At 40.3% G+C, this 20,661-nt stretch overlaps 1 protein-coding gene across 1 annotated transcript; it reads right to left on the minus strand.

The window, feature by feature from the left end:
* Positions 1–36: 36 nt before the first annotated feature.
* LOC5505840 (GRIP1-associated protein 1) lies at positions 37–20,653 on the minus strand. Its single transcript, XM_048724591.1, has 33 exons — positions 20,551–20,653; positions 20,389–20,455; positions 19,942–20,003; positions 19,831–19,857; positions 19,714–19,764; positions 19,580–19,636; positions 17,616–17,748; positions 16,366–16,791; positions 16,234–16,289; positions 15,136–15,184; positions 14,979–15,049; positions 14,808–14,855; positions 14,532–14,563; positions 14,398–14,445; positions 14,262–14,307; positions 13,799–13,852; positions 13,408–13,485; positions 13,160–13,206; positions 13,012–13,057; positions 12,870–12,908; positions 12,707–12,802; positions 12,317–12,412; positions 10,566–10,670; positions 8,925–8,966; positions 8,554–8,667; positions 6,144–6,254; positions 5,472–5,703; positions 5,119–5,170; positions 4,960–5,014; positions 4,333–4,440; positions 3,688–3,781; positions 2,507–2,658; positions 37–1,870 (listed from the first exon to the last, which is right to left on the minus strand). The coding sequence occupies exons 1-33, from the start codon at positions 20,590–20,592 to the stop codon at positions 1,625–1,627; spliced, it is 2,982 nt and encodes a 993-aa protein (XP_048580548.1). The 5' UTR covers positions 20,593–20,653; the 3' UTR covers positions 37–1,624.
* Positions 20,654–20,661: the final 8 nt, after the last annotated feature.

Raw genomic sequence — 20,661 nt, forward strand, 5'->3', positions numbered from 1 at the left:
CCCCCTTTCTCCCCCACATGAAAACAAACCTGCTAATAACCAAAGTACGAGTATTTATTTGTTTAAAAATTACACTTTCTACTAATGATTTATTTCTATCTATCTGCATACTTTCAGCTGTATCCACTTTAAAAGTGATGCAATAATTTTTTTAAAAACTTGCTTGAAAATGGTCCGGACAGTATTGAGCCTAGAAACTAGTTATTAGGGACCTTAAGCAACGACGACGGCAACGTGGAGGACGACGGCAGAAAACAATGGGATTTGATTCAAAATTCATTAGTAGCACGTGAAAATGCGTTCTGTCTGATACATTTCAGCCGTTTTCCATAAAACCACGACGTGAAAACTCGAACTTTCACGGTCAATTGAGGATGCGGACGTTTGCACTGTAAACTCCTCTAACCACGTTCGCTACTGTAGAAATAATGTCCTTAGTTTATTTTTATCTGTCTCTGACTATAATGCTTTGCTTATTCCATTGCAATTAAATTATAATTGATCGCCAAGCGCCAACGCATCTTTATCGATCTTGTTACCCTAGCTGTTGTCGTCGTTCTTGTATAAGGTCCCTATTCGTACCTCGTGGAAATGCGGCAACGTGAAAGATAGGAGAGCTCATTTTTCATAATAAAATAATACAATTTACATTTTCCTTTCAAAATATTGTTTATACGCAATTCCAATCATTATTTTAAATATAATATTTGAAGTTTGAAAACTCCCATTTTTGGGAAGTGAACTCTATCTCTTTGAAAAGTGAAATCTATCTTATTCTCAAGCAGATTCAAACAGTTAAGTGAGTAACCTGTCAATAAAGCGAAATCCCCTTTGTATAGGTTTGGTTGGGAAGAAGCCCAGGGGGATGGGGGAGACTCTCCAGCCAAGTAGACGGGGTTGACCGCCCTATCTTTTAGGGTATAAAATTTCAACAAACTGCTATCTCTTAGGGGGTGATGGAGGATTTTTCCGATTCTGCTTTCTCTTAGGGTATAAAATTCGATCAACTGGCTATCTCTTAGGGTTAAAACAACCTTTGACCACACCCAATTTGCTACCTCTAAGGGGTAAGAATTTCTGTTGACCACACCCAAAGTGCCTTAGGTTTAAAATTGATTTTTGCTGACGATCATCCCCGTCTGTTCCATGGGGAGGGGGGGGGGGGGCACTTAAAGCCGCATTATCACCAGTTTACTTCCGGTCGATTACATAACAATCAGCGATTATTTTTGACGGAAAACACGAAAAATATTTAAAAATTGTGAAAAAAGTGTGTCTATTAGAAGTTACTCTGAGGATGTGACTGGTAATCTAGAGCGGATGGCCTGTTATATATCTCGGATTCTAATAGATTTTTTTGTCTTTTAATGGTTGAGGTTTCCGTCGGCCCTCCGGAAATAAAATGGTGACAATGCGGGGAAAGGAATGGGAGGGTTCAAGTAATCGGAATTTAACTACAAACTTTGCATGGGAACGCGTTCAAGTAATCGGAATTTAACTACAAACTTTGCATGGGAACGCGTTCACTTATGAATTAAATTAACGAATGCGTGTTGCACCATCTGGGTGCTAGCTTTCCTTGGAGTAATTTAAGTCCTTCTGTCTGCGTTTTATCATGTGGGTGCTACCTGGAATCATCAAGTCCTTCTGTCCGCGTTTTACCTTCGTCAGCTGGTTCATGGACGCTACAAGTCTCCTCAGCATGCGCCGTAGTGACGTCTGTTTGAGCCTGCGCTGAGGTGCTTCCAGCGGTTTCTTGAGGCTTTGCAGATGCATTGCAAGGAGTATTATTTATTTGCGCCTGTGCCTTTGACCCAGCGTAGTCCAAGCGTCTATAACTTTCTAGCTCTTTCGATAAGTTGTCAATATCCTGCAAAGATAGATATTTACTTTTAGTCTATCTTTAAAGATCTTTGATTAGGCCATTTTCCAGATACAAGGGTCTTATGTGAGTGCGAAAAAGGGATCTTTGTCAACAGAAAGGTAAAAGACGTGAGGTCATGCAACTTACAATTTCGTATACAGAGATTTACCCATACATCAAAAAAGGTGTACAGGAGTGTTTTGATGTAGAGATATCAGAAAATCCTCCTTTATTTTGACTGTAGATTCTTCATTAGTTCGGGGGGGGGGGGGGTTAATGTAGAGATATCAGAAAAGCCCACCTTTTGTGGCTGTAGATTCTAAATTAGTTCAGGGGGGGTTAATGTTGAGATATCAGAAAAGCCCCCCTTTTGTAGCTGTTGATTCTTCATTAGTTCAGGGGGGGGGGGGTTATGTAGAGATATCAGAAAAGCCCACCTTTTGTGGCTGTAGATTCTTCATTAGTTCAGAGAGGGGGGGGGGTTATGTAGAGATATCAGAAAAGCGCACCTTTTGTGGCTGTAGATTCTAAATTAGTTCAGGGGGGGTTAATGTAGAGATATCAGAAAAGCCCCCCTTTTGTAGCTGTTGATTCTTCATTAGTTCAGGGGGGGGGTTATGTAGAGATATTAGAAAAGCCCGCCTTTTGTAGCTGTAGATTCTTCATTAGGGTCTCTTCTAGCATCAGTTGAATCTTCTTGGTCTCCATCTTGGACTTGCCAAACGGGAGGGTAACCTTCACCTTCTCCTTAATGCTGGACAAAGCGTCTTGCTTTGGGCTGCCGCGAATAGCTCCTAAAACAACACAGCCAGAATACCCGAATCAGGGTCGTAGAGTCAGGAGTGTAGAGTCAGGGTTGTAGAGTCAGGTGTGTAGAGTCAGGGTCGTAAAGTCAGGGTCGTAGAGTCAGGGTCGTAGAGTCAGGGTCGTAAAGTCAGGGTCGTAGAGTCAGGGTCGTAGAGTCAGGGTCGTAGAGTCAGAGTCGTAGAGTCAGGGTCGTAGAGTCAGGGTCGTAGAGTCAGAGTCGTAGAGTCAGAGGTGTAGAGTCAGGGCATAGAGTCAGGGTCGTAGAGTCAGAGTCGTAGAGTCAGGGGTGTAGAGTCAGGGGTGTAGAGTCAGGGGTGTAGAGTCAGGGATGTAGAGTCAGAGTCGTAGAGTCAGGGGTGTAGAGTCAGGGGTGTAGAGTCAGGGCGTAGAGTCAGGGGTGTAGAGTCAGGGGTGTAGAGTCAGAGTCGTAGAGTCAGGGTCGTAGAGTCAGGGTCGTAGAGTCAGGGTCGTAGAGTCAGGGTCGTAGAGTCAGGGTCGTAGAGTCAGGGTCATAGAGTCAGGGTCGTAGAGTCAGAGTCGTAGAGTCAGGGGTGTAGAGTCAGGGGTGTAGAGTCAGGGCGTAGAGTCAGGGGTGTAGAGTCGGATGTAGAGTCAGGGCATAGAGTCAGTGCAGTGTAGAGTGCATGAAGAAAAAAAATAAGAAAACATATTTAACAAGAAAAGGGGGTATTTACAGAAGTGTCAGTCAGAATTCACAGAAGCTATCCTCTTCCCCTTTTTCAAGGCTAACCAAGCTGTCTAACAAGGTTAGACATTTATACACCTCCCTGAAGACAGAACTGTTTCCTCCTTAAAGAGAGGCCTACAACATTAAACGATGTTTGATTTATTTCCCTTTCTTCCACAACGCTTACGAAGACCACATATTTTTCAACGTCAATTTGTCTGTAGTCTTTTACCATCCCAAACTAGATAGTTTTAGGAACCAAGCATGTATGGTGCTACTGGATCTTGCACTATAACAAATAACTAGAATCTCTCTGTCCTAGCTTCACCTATTTTTGTTTCCATGGCGTAAGCTTGAATGACTTCGGATTTCTGTACCAGGTCATCTGCCAGCGCCCCTCCTGTCTCCTCCAGATGGCGAACCTTCAGACAACAAATGAAGAAATAAATATAAGTGAATATGTTGCTTTTCTATAGCGCAAGTATCCATGTGTTCACAGTCACCTTCCCTTAACAAGCAGCCACGATTTTGATTACTATTATAGTATTAAGCTCAACCCATACGTAGAGATTCGTAGGCCCGTCCCCACGTATTTATTTCCGCCTTAAAAAGCAACCTTTTTCGTACGGATACGGGTATCGTACACACGTGAACGCGAAAACGATGTCCGACAACGGAACTATCTGAAAACAATAACCTTTCGGTGCCGCGTGGAAGCGCGAAAATCGAACTTAACGAAAACTATGACGTGATTCACTTTTTGCATGCGATGTAAACAAGCAAAATATTGGGCACACGCATGCGCTGTACAGCTTTCTATCGTTTTCGTATCCTTTCTGCGTTTTTGTGGAGGCGAGACGTCTCAAACTAAAAGCGCTTCGTGTTGACGCATATCTTTTTGAAAACGGAACAAAAGGTTGCGTTTTTTTGGCGGCTGGCGCCGTGAATGATGTTCTTGATAGAGCAACCGGACCTTCTCCTCTAGAAGCCACTTTTCTTGCTGTACGTCTGCGAGCCGCTCGATCAGCTCCAGGGTGTCTTCATTGAGCAGGCCAGCCGTGGACGAGGAAGGGCTAGGCGGCTACAAGACAGAAGAATCCAACAGAAAACATCTAAAAACAACCAATAAAGGCTTTGCCGCTACCAGCACGACCAACAGGCAAAAACAAAATATGCATTTGGTTTTATTGAGGAGCTTTAAGAAACGCTAGCAACCCTATAATCACAGAAGACCTCGAGATGTTGCTATCACAACAATCAAAAAGTGACAAAGTAAAGGAAAAGGTAACCAAGTCATTGTCAGTAAATCAAGGCACAGAGGACGGGACAGATTAAGTACTTACCCTGTAGTCGGGGCTCTCCGGGTCGCTACGATTAGGTACCTACCCCGTAGTCAGGGCTCTCCGGGTCGCTACGATTAGGTACTTACCCAGTAGTCAGGGCTCTCCAGGTCGCTACGATTAGGTACTTACCCCGTAGTCAGGGCTCTCCAGGTCGCTACGATTAGGTACTTACCTTGTAGTCGGGGCTCTCCAGGTCGCTACGATTAGGTACTTAACCGTAGTCAGGGCTCTCCGGGTTACTACGATTAGGTACTTACCCTGTAGTCAGGACTCTCCAGGTCGCTGCGATTATGGCTCAGGATAGACGAGTCCCTGAAATGAGAGATAATGTGAGTTTTTCTGATATCTTTACATGTACTGAGAGATGTCCTCATCGTTTTACGTCTGAGCTGCCTCTTGCCACACCCATGACTCACCCACTGTTCCGTCGGGGATATCCTCCAGATGCGTTAAACATCTCATCAAAACCTGGGAGAAAATAACACGTATTTTAATTCAAAAGTATGGGAAAGTACGGAGTATATCTAAATCAGATAGATCTGTTTTCACAGGGGGGTAAACTCCAAATAAATTCAACCCTCAGTTGGACACTATGCAAAGCGAAGCATCTGCATACAGGTACATAAAAACTGTATATGCCGTTGACTTACGAAAATAAATATGAAAGATCGGTTTTTCATCGGTTGATAAATCAAAAAGATAAATGGCACTACCATTTATGGCATCTACGTACCGAAATTAGAGTGTTTGTTCTTTGCGCTTTACTCACTCTGCTTAGCCCTGTTCTCGGAGAGGGCCTCTTGTAGTTTCTGCTGGAGCTGATCGGCTCGCTTGCGCTCTAGCTTGAACTGCCGTTTGAGGTCTTTGACTAGCTGGTCGCCTTTCTTGCTGGCGATTCGTGTCTCTACCTCTTTGTCTTTCAGCTCCTGTCGCAGTTTGCTCATCTCCGATGACTGGTTTTCAATCATTTCATGAAGGCTAGTTTTCTCACCGTTCAACTCCTACAAAAAGATCCAACAAAATCAATAGGGGTAGTAGGTTGGGATAGAGAAGAAAATAAGAACTCGCCCAATGAGAAACAACCGCCCAGTATACGCTACAAGGTCGCATTATTAGGGTAGAACGAACTATGGGGCTATCCAAGTCTTCTTTTATAGTCAGGCTATCCAAATCTACTTTTAATTTCCTGATGCAATATAGGTGAAACGCCAAAGTCCTTCCAACGACTACTTTGAATTAGGTAATATACCATACTAATATACGATCTTTTTAAGGCAAAGTCTAGCCCGAGTGCCAGGCTCTCTTATTGTTCCATTTGCAGTTTATACCGGGCAGCGATAAAAAGGTTTTTTTTACTCTCCAACTTTTGAAAAATAAACGCGTCTGATACTCGGGCTAGGCAAAGTCGCATGCTTAGAAGCGATCGGTAATTCACAAGCACCTCTTCCAATGAGTCCCTCTCTTCATTCAAGGCGGCTATTTGTTGCTCGTGTTCTTTCTTACATGACTCTAAAGCCTGCGAATGCTGTTCCTGCTCTGCCTTTAACGTTTCCTAGAAACACAACAATAGCAATGTCTCCTAGAAACACAAGAATAGCAATGTCTCCTAGAAACACCACAATAGAAATGTCTCCTAGAAACACAACAATAGCAATGACTCCTAGAAACACAACAATAGCAATGTCTCCTAGAAACACAACAATAGCAATGACTCCTAGAAACACAACAATAGCAATGTCTCCTAGAAACACAACAATAGCAATGTCTCCCAGAAACACAACAATAGCAATGTCTCCTAGAAACACAACAATAGCAATGTCTCCTAGAAACACAACAATAGCAATGTCTCCTAGAAACACAACAATAGAAATGTCTCCTAGAAACTCAACAATAGAAATGTCTCCTAGAAACACAACAATAGAAATGTCTCCTAGAAACACAACAATAGCAATGTCTCCTAGAAACACAACAATAGAAATGTCTCCTAGAAACACAACAATAGCAATGACTCCCAGAAACACAACAATAGCAATGTCTCCTAGAAACACAACAATAGCAATGTCTCCTAGAAACACAACAATAGAAATGTCTCCTAGAAAAACAACAATAGCAATGACTCCCAGAAACACAACAATAGCAATGTCTCCTAGAAACACAACAATAGCAAGGTCTCCTAGAAACACAACAATAGCAATGTCTCCTAGAAACACAACAATAGCAATGTCTCCTAGAAACACAACAATAGCAATGTCTCCTAGAAACACAACAATAGCAATGTCTCAACGTGGATCCATGGTCTCAGGTGCTTAATTTTGATGATGGTGTTTGAAATAAGTTAGATCACATATCACAGTAGATCATAGCGCCACAGCAAGGGAGTAGATCGCAGATCATAGCACCACAGCAAGGGAAGTGGATCACAGATCATAGCACCACAGCAAGGGAAGTGGATCACAGATCATAGCGCCACAGCAAGGGAAGTGGATCACAGATCATAGCACCACAGCAAGGGAGTGGATCACAGATCATAGCACCACAGCAAGGGAGTGGATCACAGATCATAGGGCCACAGCAAGGGGATGAATCACAGATCATAGCACCACAGCAAGGGAAGTGGATCACAGATCATAGGGCCACAGCAAGGGAAGTGGATCACAGATCATAGGGCCACAGCAAGGGAAGAGGATCACAGATCATAGAGCCACCGCAAGGGAGTAGATCATGGACCCCAGCAAGGGAGTGGGTCATGGACCCCAGCGAGGGAGTAGATCATGGACCCCAGCAAGGGAGTGGATCATGGACCCCAGCAAGGGAGTGGATCATGGACCCCAGCAAGGGAGTGGATCATGGACCCCAGCAAGGGAGTAGATCATGGACCCCAGCAAGGGAGTGGATCATGGACCCCAGCAAGGGAGTGAATCATGGACCCCAGCAAGGGAGTGGATCATGGACCCCAGCAAGGGAGTGGATCATGGACCCCAGCAAGGGAGTGGATCATGGACCCCAGCAAGGGAGTGGATCATGGACCCCAGCAAGGGAGTAGATCATGGACCCCAGCAAGGGAGTAGATCATGGACCCCAGCAAGGGAGTGGATCATGGACCCCAGCAAGGGAGTGGATCATGGACCCCAGCAAGGGAGTGGATCATGGACCCCAGCAAGGGAGTGGATCATGGACCCCAGCAAGGGAGTAGATCATGGACCCCAGCAAAGGAGTGGATCATGGACCCCAGCAAGGGAGTGGATCATGGACCCCAGCAAGGGAGTGGATCATGGACCCCAGCAAGGGAGTAGATCATGGACCCCAGCAAGGGAGTAGATCATGGACCCCAGCAAGGGAGTGGATCATGGACCCCAGCAAGGGAGTGGATCATGGACCCCAGCAAGGGAGTGGATCACAGATCATAGCGCCACAGCAAGGGAATGGATCACAGATCATAGAGCCACAGCAAGGAAGTGGATCACAGATCATAGAGCCGCAGCAAGGAAGTGGATCATGGACCCCAGCAAGGGAGTGGATCATGGACCCCAGCAAGGGAGTGGATCATGGACCCCAGCAAGGGAGTGGATCATAGCACCACAGCAAGGAAGTGGATCACAGATCATAGCGCCACAGCAAGTGAATGGATCACAGATCATAGAGCCACAGCAAGGGAGTAGATCACAGATCATAGAGCCACAGCAAGGGAGTGGATCATGGACCCCAGCAAGGGAGTAGATCATGGACCCCAGCAAGGGAGTGGGTCATGGACCCCAGCAAGGGAGTGGATTATGGATCCTAGTACAACAGCAAAAGTGTGGATCATGGATCATAGCACAACAGGGAGTGGGTTCAACCTCTATCTTGCCCACCTCAGTTTCAGCCAGACGACGCTCAAACCAGCCGCTCTTGCTCTCCACAGACTGCAGAAGGCTTTTGTTTTCGTTGAGTTTTTGATGTAAGTCCTCCACTTCCTTGCGTAGTTTCTGGTAACAGAACAGAAAATGGTAAGCACTGATAATAATAATAAGAATAATAGTTTATTCACCACTTAGCAGGTAAAACTGAATTACATAACTGAACTACACACACATTTAATATAACTAACTTTGGAAACACACAGTGACAAAATTGTCCAGCCTGGTTGAAGTCCCTTGTACCAAAGCGCTAAGGCTGACTGCCTTATCTAAGATTACAGCCATGCCATGTGTTAAGAGAAGTGTGAAAAGCACTATAGGCCTACCTTTTCTCCAGTTATCTGTTCCCTCAGCTCAGATATTGATTTCTGTATTGTAAAAAATAAAATAATAAGCAAAGTTTTGTTTGTTTTTTGAGGTTTATCTTCACTATCCATGGCGATCATCACATGTGGCCTATGTACAGTATTGTGGTTATCTTAGCCAGCTTTCTAAACACCACTTCTTGTAACACTTAAGCCTAGTGCATACTAGTGACATAACGACATAACATAAGCGTGTGCACTCTTTTAAGCCCGACATAACGACATGGACATAATGACATAAAAGAAAAAAACATGTTTTTCTCTTATGTTGTTATGTTCATGTCGTTATGTAAAAATGTCAAACCATTCACACTTGAATATATGAACAGAAGAAAGCATGTGCGTATGTCATTATGTCGTTATGTCACTAGTGTGCACCAGGCACTATATCTTCTATATTTCTGGTGTACACCAGTTCACGTAACACTTACCATGCACTATGACTAGTCTCCTATATCTCTGGTGTACATCACTGTTCATGTAACACTTACCATGCACTATGACTAGTCTCCTATATCTCTGGTGTACCTCACTTCATGTAACACTTACCATGCACTATGACTAGTCTCCTATATCTCTGGTGTACATCACTGTTCATGTAACACTTACCATGCACTATGACTAGTCTCCTATATCTCTGGTGTACATCACTTCATGTAACACTTACCATGCACTATGACTTGTCCCATATATCTCTGGTGTACACCACTTCATGTAACACTTACCATGCACTATGACTAGTCTCATATATCTCTGGTGTACATCACTTCATGTAACACTTACCATGCACTATGACTAGTCCCATATATCTCTGGTGTACACCACTTCATGTAACACTTACCATGCACTATGACTAGTCCCATATATCTCTGGTGTACATCACTTCATGTAACAATTACCATGCACTATGACTAGTCCCATATATCTCTGGTGTACACCACTTCATGTAACACTTACCATGCACTATGACTTGTCTCCTATATCTCTGGTGTACACCAGTTCATGTAACACTTACCATGCACTATGACTTGTCCCATATATCTCTGGTGTACATCACTGTTCATGTAACACTTACCATGCACTTTGACTAGTCTTATATATCTCTGGTGTACATCACTTCATGTAACAATTACCATGCACTATGACTTGTCCCCTATACATATCTCTGGTGTACACCGCTTCATTGGAAAATTCTATGAACTATGACTAGTCTCATATATCTCTGGTGTACACCAGTTCATGTAACACTTACCATGCACTATGACTAGTCCCATATATCTCTGGTGTACACCACTTCATGTAACACTTACCATGCACTATGACTAGTCCCATATATCTCTGGTGTACATCACTTCATGTAACACTTACCATGCACTATGACTAGTCCCATATATCTCTGGTGTACACCACTTCATGTAACACTTACCATGCACTATGACTAGTCCCATATATCTCTGGTGTACATCACTGTTCATGTAACACTTACCATGCACTATGACTAGTCTCCTATATCTCTGGTGTACACCACTTCATGTAACACTTACCATGCACTATGACTAGTCCCATATATCTCTGGTGTACACCAAGTTAAGTAATGCCTACCCTATGTTCCTCTTGGATTCTCTCTACTGCTTCCCGATGAGCAGTCTCTATCTCTTGTCGTTCTATTGCTATTTGATCAAGCATGCTTTTCCGCTTCTCTGCAATCTGGACAAGGGAAAAAAATTTGTGGCAGTCTTTTTACAGAGGTCGTTAGAGCTTTCTAAAAATGACATGGTGTGTAGGTCAACCATGAGTGGAATGTATTGTTACACTTCAATACGTGCACTCAACACATATGGTGTGTACGCCAACCATGAGTGAAATGTATTGTTACACTTCAATACGTACACTCAACACAAAATGACATGGTGTGTAGGTCAACCATGAGTGGAATGTATTGTTACACTTCAATACGTGCACTCAACACATATGGTGTGTACGCCAACCATGAGTGAAATGTATTGTTACACTTCAATACGTACACTCAACACAAAATGACATGGTGTGTAGGTCAACCATGAGTGGATTGTATTGTTACACTTCAATACGTGCACTCAACACATATGGTGTGTACGCCAACCATGAGTGAAATGTATTGTTACACTTCAATACGTACACTCAACATAAAATGACATGGTGTGTAGGTCAACCATGAGTGGATTGTATTGTTACACTTCAATACCTTCACTCAACACATATGGTGTGTCGGTCAACCATTAGTGGAATGTATTGTTACACTTCAATACGTACACTCAACACAAAATGACATGGTGTGTAGGTCAACCATGAGTGGATTGTATTGTTACACTTCAATACCTTCACTCAACACAAAATGATATGGTGTGTAGGTCAACCATGAGTGGAATGTATTGTTACACTTCAATACATGCACTCAACACAAAATGATATGGTGTGTAGGTCAACCATGAGTGGATTGTATTGATACACTTCAATACGTGCACTCAACACAAAATGATATGGTGTGTATGTCAACCATGAGTGGAATGTATTGTTACACTTCAATACGTACACTCAACACATATGGTGTGTACGCCAACCATGAGTGAAATGTATTGATACACTTCAATACGTGCACTCAACACAAAATGATATGGTGTGTACGCCAACCATGAGTGGATTGTATTGATACACTTCAATAACTTCACTCAACACAAAATGATATGGTGTGTATGTCAACCATGAGTGGAATGTATTGTTACACTTCAATACGTGCACTCAACATAAAATGATATGGTGTGTAGGTCAACCATGAGTGGATTGTATTGATACACTTCAATACGTGCACTCAACACAAAATGATATGGTGTGTACGCCAACCATGAGTGGATTGTATTGATACACTTCTCAATAACTTCACTCAACACAAAATGATATGGTGTGTATGTCAACCATGAGTGGATTGTATTGTTACAATTAAATTATGTGCACTCAACACAAAATGATATGGTGTGTATGTCAACAATGAGTGGATTGTATTGTTACACTTCAATACGTGCACTCAACACAAAATGATATGGTGTGTAGGTCAACCATGAGTGGATTGTATTGATACACTTCAATACGTGCACTCAACACAAAATGATATGGTGTGTACGCCAACCATGAGTGGATTGTATTGATACACTTCAATAACTTCACTCAACACAAAATGATATGGTGTGTATGTCAACCATGAGTGGATTGTATTGTTACAATTAAATTATGTGCACTCAACACAAAATGATAGGTGTGTATGTCAACAATGAGTGGATGGTATTGTTACAATTCAATAACTGCACTCAGTGACATACCTTTGCAGCCTCTTCATATTGCTGGGCTAGATTGTCCCGTTCATCAGTTAGTTGCTGGATCTGTGTGTTCCATCCATCCACTGCTGAATGTTGCTCCTAATCAAAAATAGTAAAACAAAATTGATAAAATACTACTTCATTTGTATGTTATCATTCTACACTTCTGTGTACCTTTATTTGTCTGTTATAATTCTACACTCTGAGTACCTTTATTTGTCTATTATAATTCTACACTTCTGTGAAACTTCAGTTGTCTGTTATTATTCTACACTTCTGTGTACCTTCATTTGTATGTTATCATTCTATACTTCTGTGTACCTTCAGTTGTCTGTTATCATTCTACACTTCTGTGTACCTTCAGTTTCCCATTATTATTCCACACCCCTGTACCTTAAGTTGTTCCCGCAGCTCTTCTGTCTCTATTGTCAGTTGCGCTGTTGATGTTTCGCTGTGTTGAAGGCGCTCTTCCAGTTTAGAGATCAAATCCTAAATGTGACAAAACAGCTTCTGAAGTAAATTGTTTGAATCAGTTTCAATGTAACATCATACTCACCACCGTCTCCTCTGCTTCCTGGCCACTTATCAATAGTTTCTACCGAAAAAATATTTTGATGAATGTCAAATTAAATCATCACTAGATTTAATGATAATGATAATGATTTAATGATAATGATATTATTTAAGGCTGCTTTTACCTCCTTAGCAGCCTCAAACTCCTTTGCCAAAGCTTGTTTTTCCTGTCTGCAAGGCCAGTCATACAATCATAAGCCATGACATAAAACACATATCATAACATTATACTATATTGTAATATAAAATGCAGCATTTTTACTGGGATTATACCTTAGCTGTTGCACAACCTGCTCAGTGACCTCAGCACTAGTTGACACCTACATGAGAGACGAACAGATCTCTAGAACTGTCAATGATGGATATAAATACATAGACGTATAAATCTTTAACCTAGAATACAGTGGGAAGGAATAGAACAAATAAAATTAATAGTGCTACATTTTTAAATTAAAAACATAATCTGTGAGAGTGATGGTACCATAATTAAAAAAAAATCCACTGACACATGAAAACAATACCTGACTCTGATAATTGACAAGGGAGTTCTGCAAGTCTTTGATTGTAACACTGCTATCTTCCTGGAGTTCAAAATATCTCTAAAGGGTATCAGAAAGGAAATAATTTCAATCAACCAACGCTGTAATACTACGCGTTGAAGGGTCCCTGTCACCCTGGAAAAATACCAACAGCAACAAAAGCATCCATTTCTATCAGCTGAGTTGAGAAAGCTACAGTATAGAAACATTTTTTATGAATTTGGTAGATAACGTACAAAACTTAAATTTGAGATGATTATTCTGAGATGATATAACATCTCAGTGTCACAGTTTGCAACCAATGAGGAATGAAAAAAATACCATAGGTGTGCCTGGTACTTTGAGCCCTTTCTCGTTACTCTGAAGACCTTACCTGATTGGCAATTCCCATCTCCTCCTGGAGTTTAGTCAGCTGCTCTGAAAGAATCTAAAGTAAAAATAGAACATATTTCATTGAACAAAATTGATTTTTAATAACCTTTGAATTAATCAAAATCAGTTTATATTTGCTTTTAATTACAGTTCCTATTTTTGGCCTCCGTGCATCTACAAGAAAACTAGTCAAGCATAAAAATGCTCTTTTTCCCAGTGCATGGCGTAATATTAGATGATATGGCATAAAAATGGTCACGTATTAATTATTAATTTATTCGTAGCGCTCGACCAGCATCAAGCTGCTTGCAGAAACGTTGAACTTTTTCTTAAACAGAGACAAACGTGACCTTGAGATCAAGAACATGAAGAAGTGTATCAGATATGAAGGAGAGCTTGGCAGACTCTACTGTATGCTTCTGAATATCAAGCAAGTACACTGTGAGCCAGACGCTAACACTTACTCTGATCTCGTTCTCTTTTTTGGACTTGATATCTTCAACAGCTTTTCTTTGAAAAAAAAGTGTAAAAACAGCCATCACCACAAGCAGTTTAGTTCCAGGGTAGTACAAACAGTCTGACAGAGAAAAGATAACTCACTTGTTTTCAGAGTATAACTTCTCCTTTTCATCTTGCAATTGTAGGTAACTAAAAGGAAGGGAAACTTTTAAGGTGAACACATGCACAACATTGGTGTGGTACAAAAACAAAATAGGGTTAAAACTATTTTGTACCTTTCTTGTTTCTTCTTAATTTTGTCAGACAACTGTTGCAGTAGATAAAAGGATAAACGTGAGAGTGGAGAAACTTACAAGGGACGTACAGTAATTATCTTGGCAATTAATTTTTTTTTATTGATTAATTGCATCCTGTACACGGCAGGGGGCAGACTTGCAGTATCTACAAGGGACGTACAGTAATTATCTTGGCAATTTCATCATTTAATTGATTAATTGCATCCTGTAAACGGCAGGGACCAGGCTTACAGTATTTACACAAGATGTAATTACCTTAGCAATTTCATCTTTCAATTGATTAATTTCATCCTTGCTAGTTTCCTGTTGAAAAGTTGAGTTGATCAGCATCAACATTGTTACATAAACAGGTAATAATAAATTTTAATCACCCCTTCCCAAGAACATTTCTCAATCATAGAAAGTTGAAGAATTTTTGTCTCATACCTCTGCTTGCTTGAACTGCTCTTGAAGCAGACGTTTCTCTTCATGTTCAGTGTCCAAGCGAAGTTGTAAAGCTGTTTATTTAAATGGAATTTTAAAACAATACAGTTAATTACAACAAACAATCAAATAATAATAATGATGATGAAATATAACTTACAAGACATTTCCTTAATATGGGATTCCAGCGCAAAGCATTTTGTCTCAGCCTAGAGGGACACAAGGGTGTTCTATCAGGTTTTTTTGTAATGGAGCAACTGCACTTTATCAGTGTGCTATTCTGAATTACGGTACGATCGCCCCCAGAGTATCATCGCCCCATCATAGTTGAGAATGATCCCCCCACTCAGAGAACAATCGCCCCTAGAAATGTTTGTCATTCCAGCAAAAAAGTCAGGCAAAAGCGAATATTCTCGACCACGGTAGTTATTTTTATCAAGTAACTGCGAATTTCAATATTTACTTTTCGATAACAGTATGTTTTTTTTTTCGTCTTTCGAAGCAGCGAATATTCTCGATCACAGTAGTTATTTTGATCAAGCAACTGTGAATTTAAATGCCTGTATCCAAAACAAAACTGCCGAAAGTGAATTACAGTATGATCGCCCCAGAAGAACGCGGTAGCAGAATACCGCTGTTATATGCTAATAGACATCGTAGAGGAATAATACTCACGCTAAAAGAGAGCTGAAATGGTGTTCTATCTTTATTAGGAGTTTATATGGGTATGTGATTTGGATACGAACCCTAAACCACACAATTTAGCCGACGCAACGATAAGATACTTGTTTGTTTGTGAAGACGCAGTAGCAGAATACTGCTGTTATCAGGCCGAATTTCGGCAGTAAATAACGCGAATAAACATCGTAATAATTCTTACACTAAATAGTGTTCTTTATACATTATAGTTTTATTCCTTTCAATCTTTGTTTCTAGGTATGAAGTTATTTTTTGATAACGACTCCGAAGTCCGTAAAAAGTCTGTTTCGATCACTAAACGAAAACAAAATTAAAAAAAAAACTTTGAAGGGAGGGTCTCTTCCATCTCTACACTTGTGGTATTATCAGAACCATGCCGAGTACATGGTTCTATCTGAGTGGGGCCATTGTTCTCAGTGTGATTGGGGTATCGGTACCCTGGGACGATCGTTCCTGATACCGCTATTCTAAGACTTATACCCACAAAACCTGGCATTCAATTGTACTGTCAAGACAGGTTCAAAGGGGAAAAGTCTCACTGTTTTGTCTGCTACTATACCTCAAGTAAAAGCTCTGATGTAACCATTCCACTGTTTTGTTCTTCTACTATAGAACCTGTCAAAAACAACCACTTTATGACTCAGAATTCTTTCATTATTACAGATAAATAATCTAGAAAATGAAGTGTTACCACTTGAAGATGACAATGAAAGAAGAGGGACCAGCATGTCCTCAAGTTTGCCTCTCAACACATCAACTTGTTCAGTTATAACAACTCGGCCATCCTTGTCTTTAGCATCTTGGATGTCACCTTCATGATCGACTAAAGGTTCTGCACCTGAATTCAGCTCATTTCCACGGCTGTCATCATTCCCCCTCACCTCACTACGGTCTGTCTCCATTGACTGCAATACTAATTCCCTGAATTCATCCAGTTCACCTTGTAAGATCTGACGTACTTGTGAAACAGTCTTGTACTGGCTGGAAGGTTGTTCATGCTGGCTAACAGCCTTTCCATTTGTTTGTTCTTCTGATGCAGCAGGCTCTTTTAGAAATGATGAGGAGCGAATCTTTTGTTGTAGCTCTGCAAGTTCTTGGTGATGTTTTTCTTGGGCATCTAAGACAACACATAACAGCTTTATTCACATCATATAATGGAAGTTCAAGACAAATAGAAGAAAAATGCGTTTTTATTTGTGTCCTGTATATTATTTGTGACACCAAACAGTAGATCTAAATGTATATAAAAGAACTGATAATTTGTTTCAAAATAAAACAAGTATTTCGCCAAAATGTCAGCTTTTTTTCCCTACAAAGACTGTGAAGCATAATTTTCTCACCAATCTTTGTAAGTGCCTTACTGTCACAACATCAACCAACCAATGTATAAACACCCATATGCAAGCTGCAAATTATCATCCAAAGTGAATTTTCCAAGTATCATCCAAAGTGAATTTTCCAAGTCTGTTCCTGAACAGATCCTTTTTTTTTATAAAAGATGCTTCAAAGCCACTGAATGAAAATTGCTCTATCCAAACAATTTTACGACAGTTTTGCTAACCAAATTGAAATATCTCACTATGATACTGTAGATACACAATGACAATATTTTTTTTGTTAACAATACAAGTTGTTGTTGCACAGTTAAAAATGTTGGGATATAAGCTGTTGTTCTTTTCTATTTGAGCAGGATTAAAATAGATTGAAATAATACTTTTCAGTTTAAAATGTATATTATTCAAACTTGAGTAAGCCAATATAATAACATTTCTATACTACTGCTTTCTTCATTAAAACATTTATATACTACTGCTTTCTTCAATATAACATTTCTATACTACTGCTTTCTTCATTAAAACATTTATATACTACTGCTTTCTTCAATATAACATTTATATACTACTGCTTTCTTCATTATAACATTTCTATACTACTGCTTACTTGCAAGACTCTTCTGCAGAGCTGCACTCTCTGCCCTTAGCCTTCTAATCTCTGCATTATCCCCAGGCTCTGAGGATTCCGAGGACTGCAGCCGCTCATTCTCTTTCTGGAGTGCACTGTTATCTTGATTGAGCTATAGAATACACCAGTCCACTTTGAATGATATACACATGTAATGTCACGCTTTCCGCACAAGGTTTGCATTGAAACAAAGATAACTCGTTGCAAATATCAATCTAAAATTTTGATTGCACAAAAATAAAAGTGATTAAATAAGAGACAGTTAGTGTTATGCTTGCGTTTTAAAGATGTTGATCACCCACTCCTTTGTTAATGTTCATCATTGAGAATAAATCGGTTGATTTGCAAGAAAATTAAAATAACCACCCACGATTGAAAGTTTAATACCTAATGATAACGAAATTTGATTGAAAGTTTCTTAGTCACGTGCTTGAATTAGCTGGTGTATTTTAGTTCGTTGGAAGGATGGAGTCTTTACTGTCGAATCCGTTGTATCACGCCACCTTTTCAAAAAGACAGACAGACAGACGGACGGACCGACGAACAGATAGATAGATAGTATGGTATGACTTTTTTTGTGAATGGCAAGGGCATACACAGGATTTTAACAAGTTGCAGTCAAAGCATTCAGAAGCTCAATTAGGGCGTGGCCCCTCATCCCACATCCTCGTGAAGATTTCATAGCTCTTGCTTTTGGGTTTGAAATGGGCGTCAATGTGTCAGACTCTTGAGAATATTACATGATCCTCTGTCATCCTCGATCTGAAATAGGACTTCAGTCGTCGTGTGGCACTGAACAACATAATAATAGGTTTGGAAATAATCTGTACACTACCATGATTAAGAAAATTATAGTTTTTATCCTCATCATAAAACTACGTACATAAAAATGGATGAGTAAACATTTGATTTTTCCCTTGTTATGCAAGTAATTTTTTTTGGCAGTCCAGTGACTGCAGGCCTATAGCCTGCGTACGACCCTGTATGGTACGACTTATTTTGTAACAAAATTTTCCCAAGTTATCTATTTTTTTCAGTGACATGGCCATCTGCCATCACAGACATGAGAAATGATTTAGGAAAGACTCACATAACTTGTGACCATTCATGAGAATGCCCAAGTTTGCCGTTCCGCAGAATATAAACAGAAAGCTCGTGATAGCGAAACAGAATGTTTGTGCTCACTTTACAGAAAGCACCTAAACCCATAACGGAAAGTTCACGCTCGCGAAACGGAAAGCACCCTAAACCTAAAACGGTAAGTTCGGGCTCGCTTAATGGAAAGCCCCTAGACCCCTAGACATCAAGCTCGCGCTCACATGGAATTTGAGCATCAGACAACTCCAAACTTTCGATAAATTTAATGTATGCTCGTTGTAAGAACAATTATGCTTGATGACTTTCTTGACAAGCATGAGTGCTTCGAATAGCGTCGATCGAGGCTTTCTTTTTAACAACAAACCTTTCTAAGAATGTGTGAAAGCCAAAACTTTTGAACAGTGGGGAGCCATTATTCGACAAAGATTTGTTACGAATGTGCAAACTTTTGAGCAGAAATTTTGAACAGAGGGGAGCCATAACTTTGAGAGACTCTAAAAAAAAACCATCATTGATCAGAAGTAGTTCTTTCTACTAATGTGCAAAGTATGCGCGGAAGCTAAAACTTTTGAATAACGGGGAGCCATTGACTCAATAAAGAGTTGCAATTGTAAGAGTTGTACAACTTCGATTGACTTTGTAAGCTAGCACTCACATAACGGAAAGCTTGCTCTTGCTAAACGGAAAGATTGCATGCGTGTAACAGAAAACTTACTCTTGCTATTAAGGTAAGTTCGCACTCGCGTAACAGAAACTTTGCACTCGCTAAATGGATTAAAACTGTATGCACATGAAGCCATGTTTGGTTTTCTCATGATCCATCACACATGTGTTCTACTTCTTACTTTAATGATTTCCTCTAGCAATGTCTGGTTCTGGAGTTTGAAATTTTCCTCTTGGGCCTGAGAAGGAAGATCTAAATGTTCATTTTGTGTGGCCCTGGTTAAAGAAGAAAGAAAAACATGTAATACCACTTTACCTGAAACTGATTCTGAAAACTCTCATTTTCTTCTAAAAGAATGGCATACTCCTGAAAGAGATCTAAAATTACTATCATTTTTTATCATTAAATAGTTAAAAAATTGTATTTTCTTACCTTTTTGCTCTTGCTTTTGTTTATAATCTATCATCAACATAAAGATAGAATAAGCATAAGAAAGCAGTTTCATAGACAGGAAAGCATAAAAACGAGAAACAATTTCCTTGCCTTATTGGCTTTCTGTAGTTCTTTCTCATGATTCACCAGTTTATCCTGGACTTCCTTGAGTTCTAAGAAGCAAGAAGAAATCTTAACATTAAGATTAGAATTATTTCAACTTTAAAACCAGCTTAATGGCAGCGAAAAATTTTATAAGTAATACGAGCAAAAAGTTGAGTAAGTAATTAAAAAAATGGTAATCAGTGTGAAAAAGGTCAACTCTACTTTTAGTTTTGATGATTTCCAATCATCTGATCATGACACTAATAAGACACTAAAAATCAATACGCGTTTGATGAGATGTACATATAATTTGTACTTTGCGTATAATTTCTAAGAATTTGCAGGCCTTAGACAAAAACTGAGAGCGTCAATTTAAAAGAAGGAACAACATCTAGAATGAATATAAAGCTGTTTTATATAAGTGAGTAGTAAGTTAACTAGAGTGGCACTGACCAGTCAGGTGCCTCTGCGATGCTGCTTCTAATTCGTAATTCTTGGTTCGCAGATCGATTATTTGCTCCTGTGAAAATAAGAAACTTTACTATGACACTCCACACGCAGGCAAGAGAAGCTGTGATTTAAGAATCGAGGTATAACATGTTTCTGAAAGTCAACCTGTATTCGAGCGAACTCCTCTTCCGAAAGAGACTGCGCCATCTTGGCAACAACACGCCCCAGAGGTCACTGCGCGCCTAGCACAGGAAACCCATTAGAATACCATCGTCT

The sequence above is a fragment of the Nematostella vectensis genome, chromosome 1 (genome assembly GCF_932526225.1).
Source record: "Nematostella vectensis chromosome 1, jaNemVect1.1, whole genome shotgun sequence".
Taxonomy (NCBI): domain Eukaryota; kingdom Metazoa; phylum Cnidaria; class Anthozoa; order Actiniaria; family Edwardsiidae; genus Nematostella; species Nematostella vectensis.

Bases quoted from the DNA above. Each gene is read 5' to 3' on its own strand.
- LOC5505840 (XM_048724591.1), bottom strand. From the start codon at position 20,592: ATGGCGCAGTCTCTTTCGGAAGAGGAGTTCGCTCGAATACAG. The intron at 8,967-10,565 runs GTAGGCATTACT...TTTACAATACAG, and splicing joins GAATCCAAGAGGAACATAGG to AAATCAATATCTGAGCTGAG. The intron at 8,668-8,924 runs GTAGGCCTATAG...TTCTGTTACCAG, and splicing joins AACAGATAACTGGAGAAAAG to AAACTACGCAAGGAAGTGGA.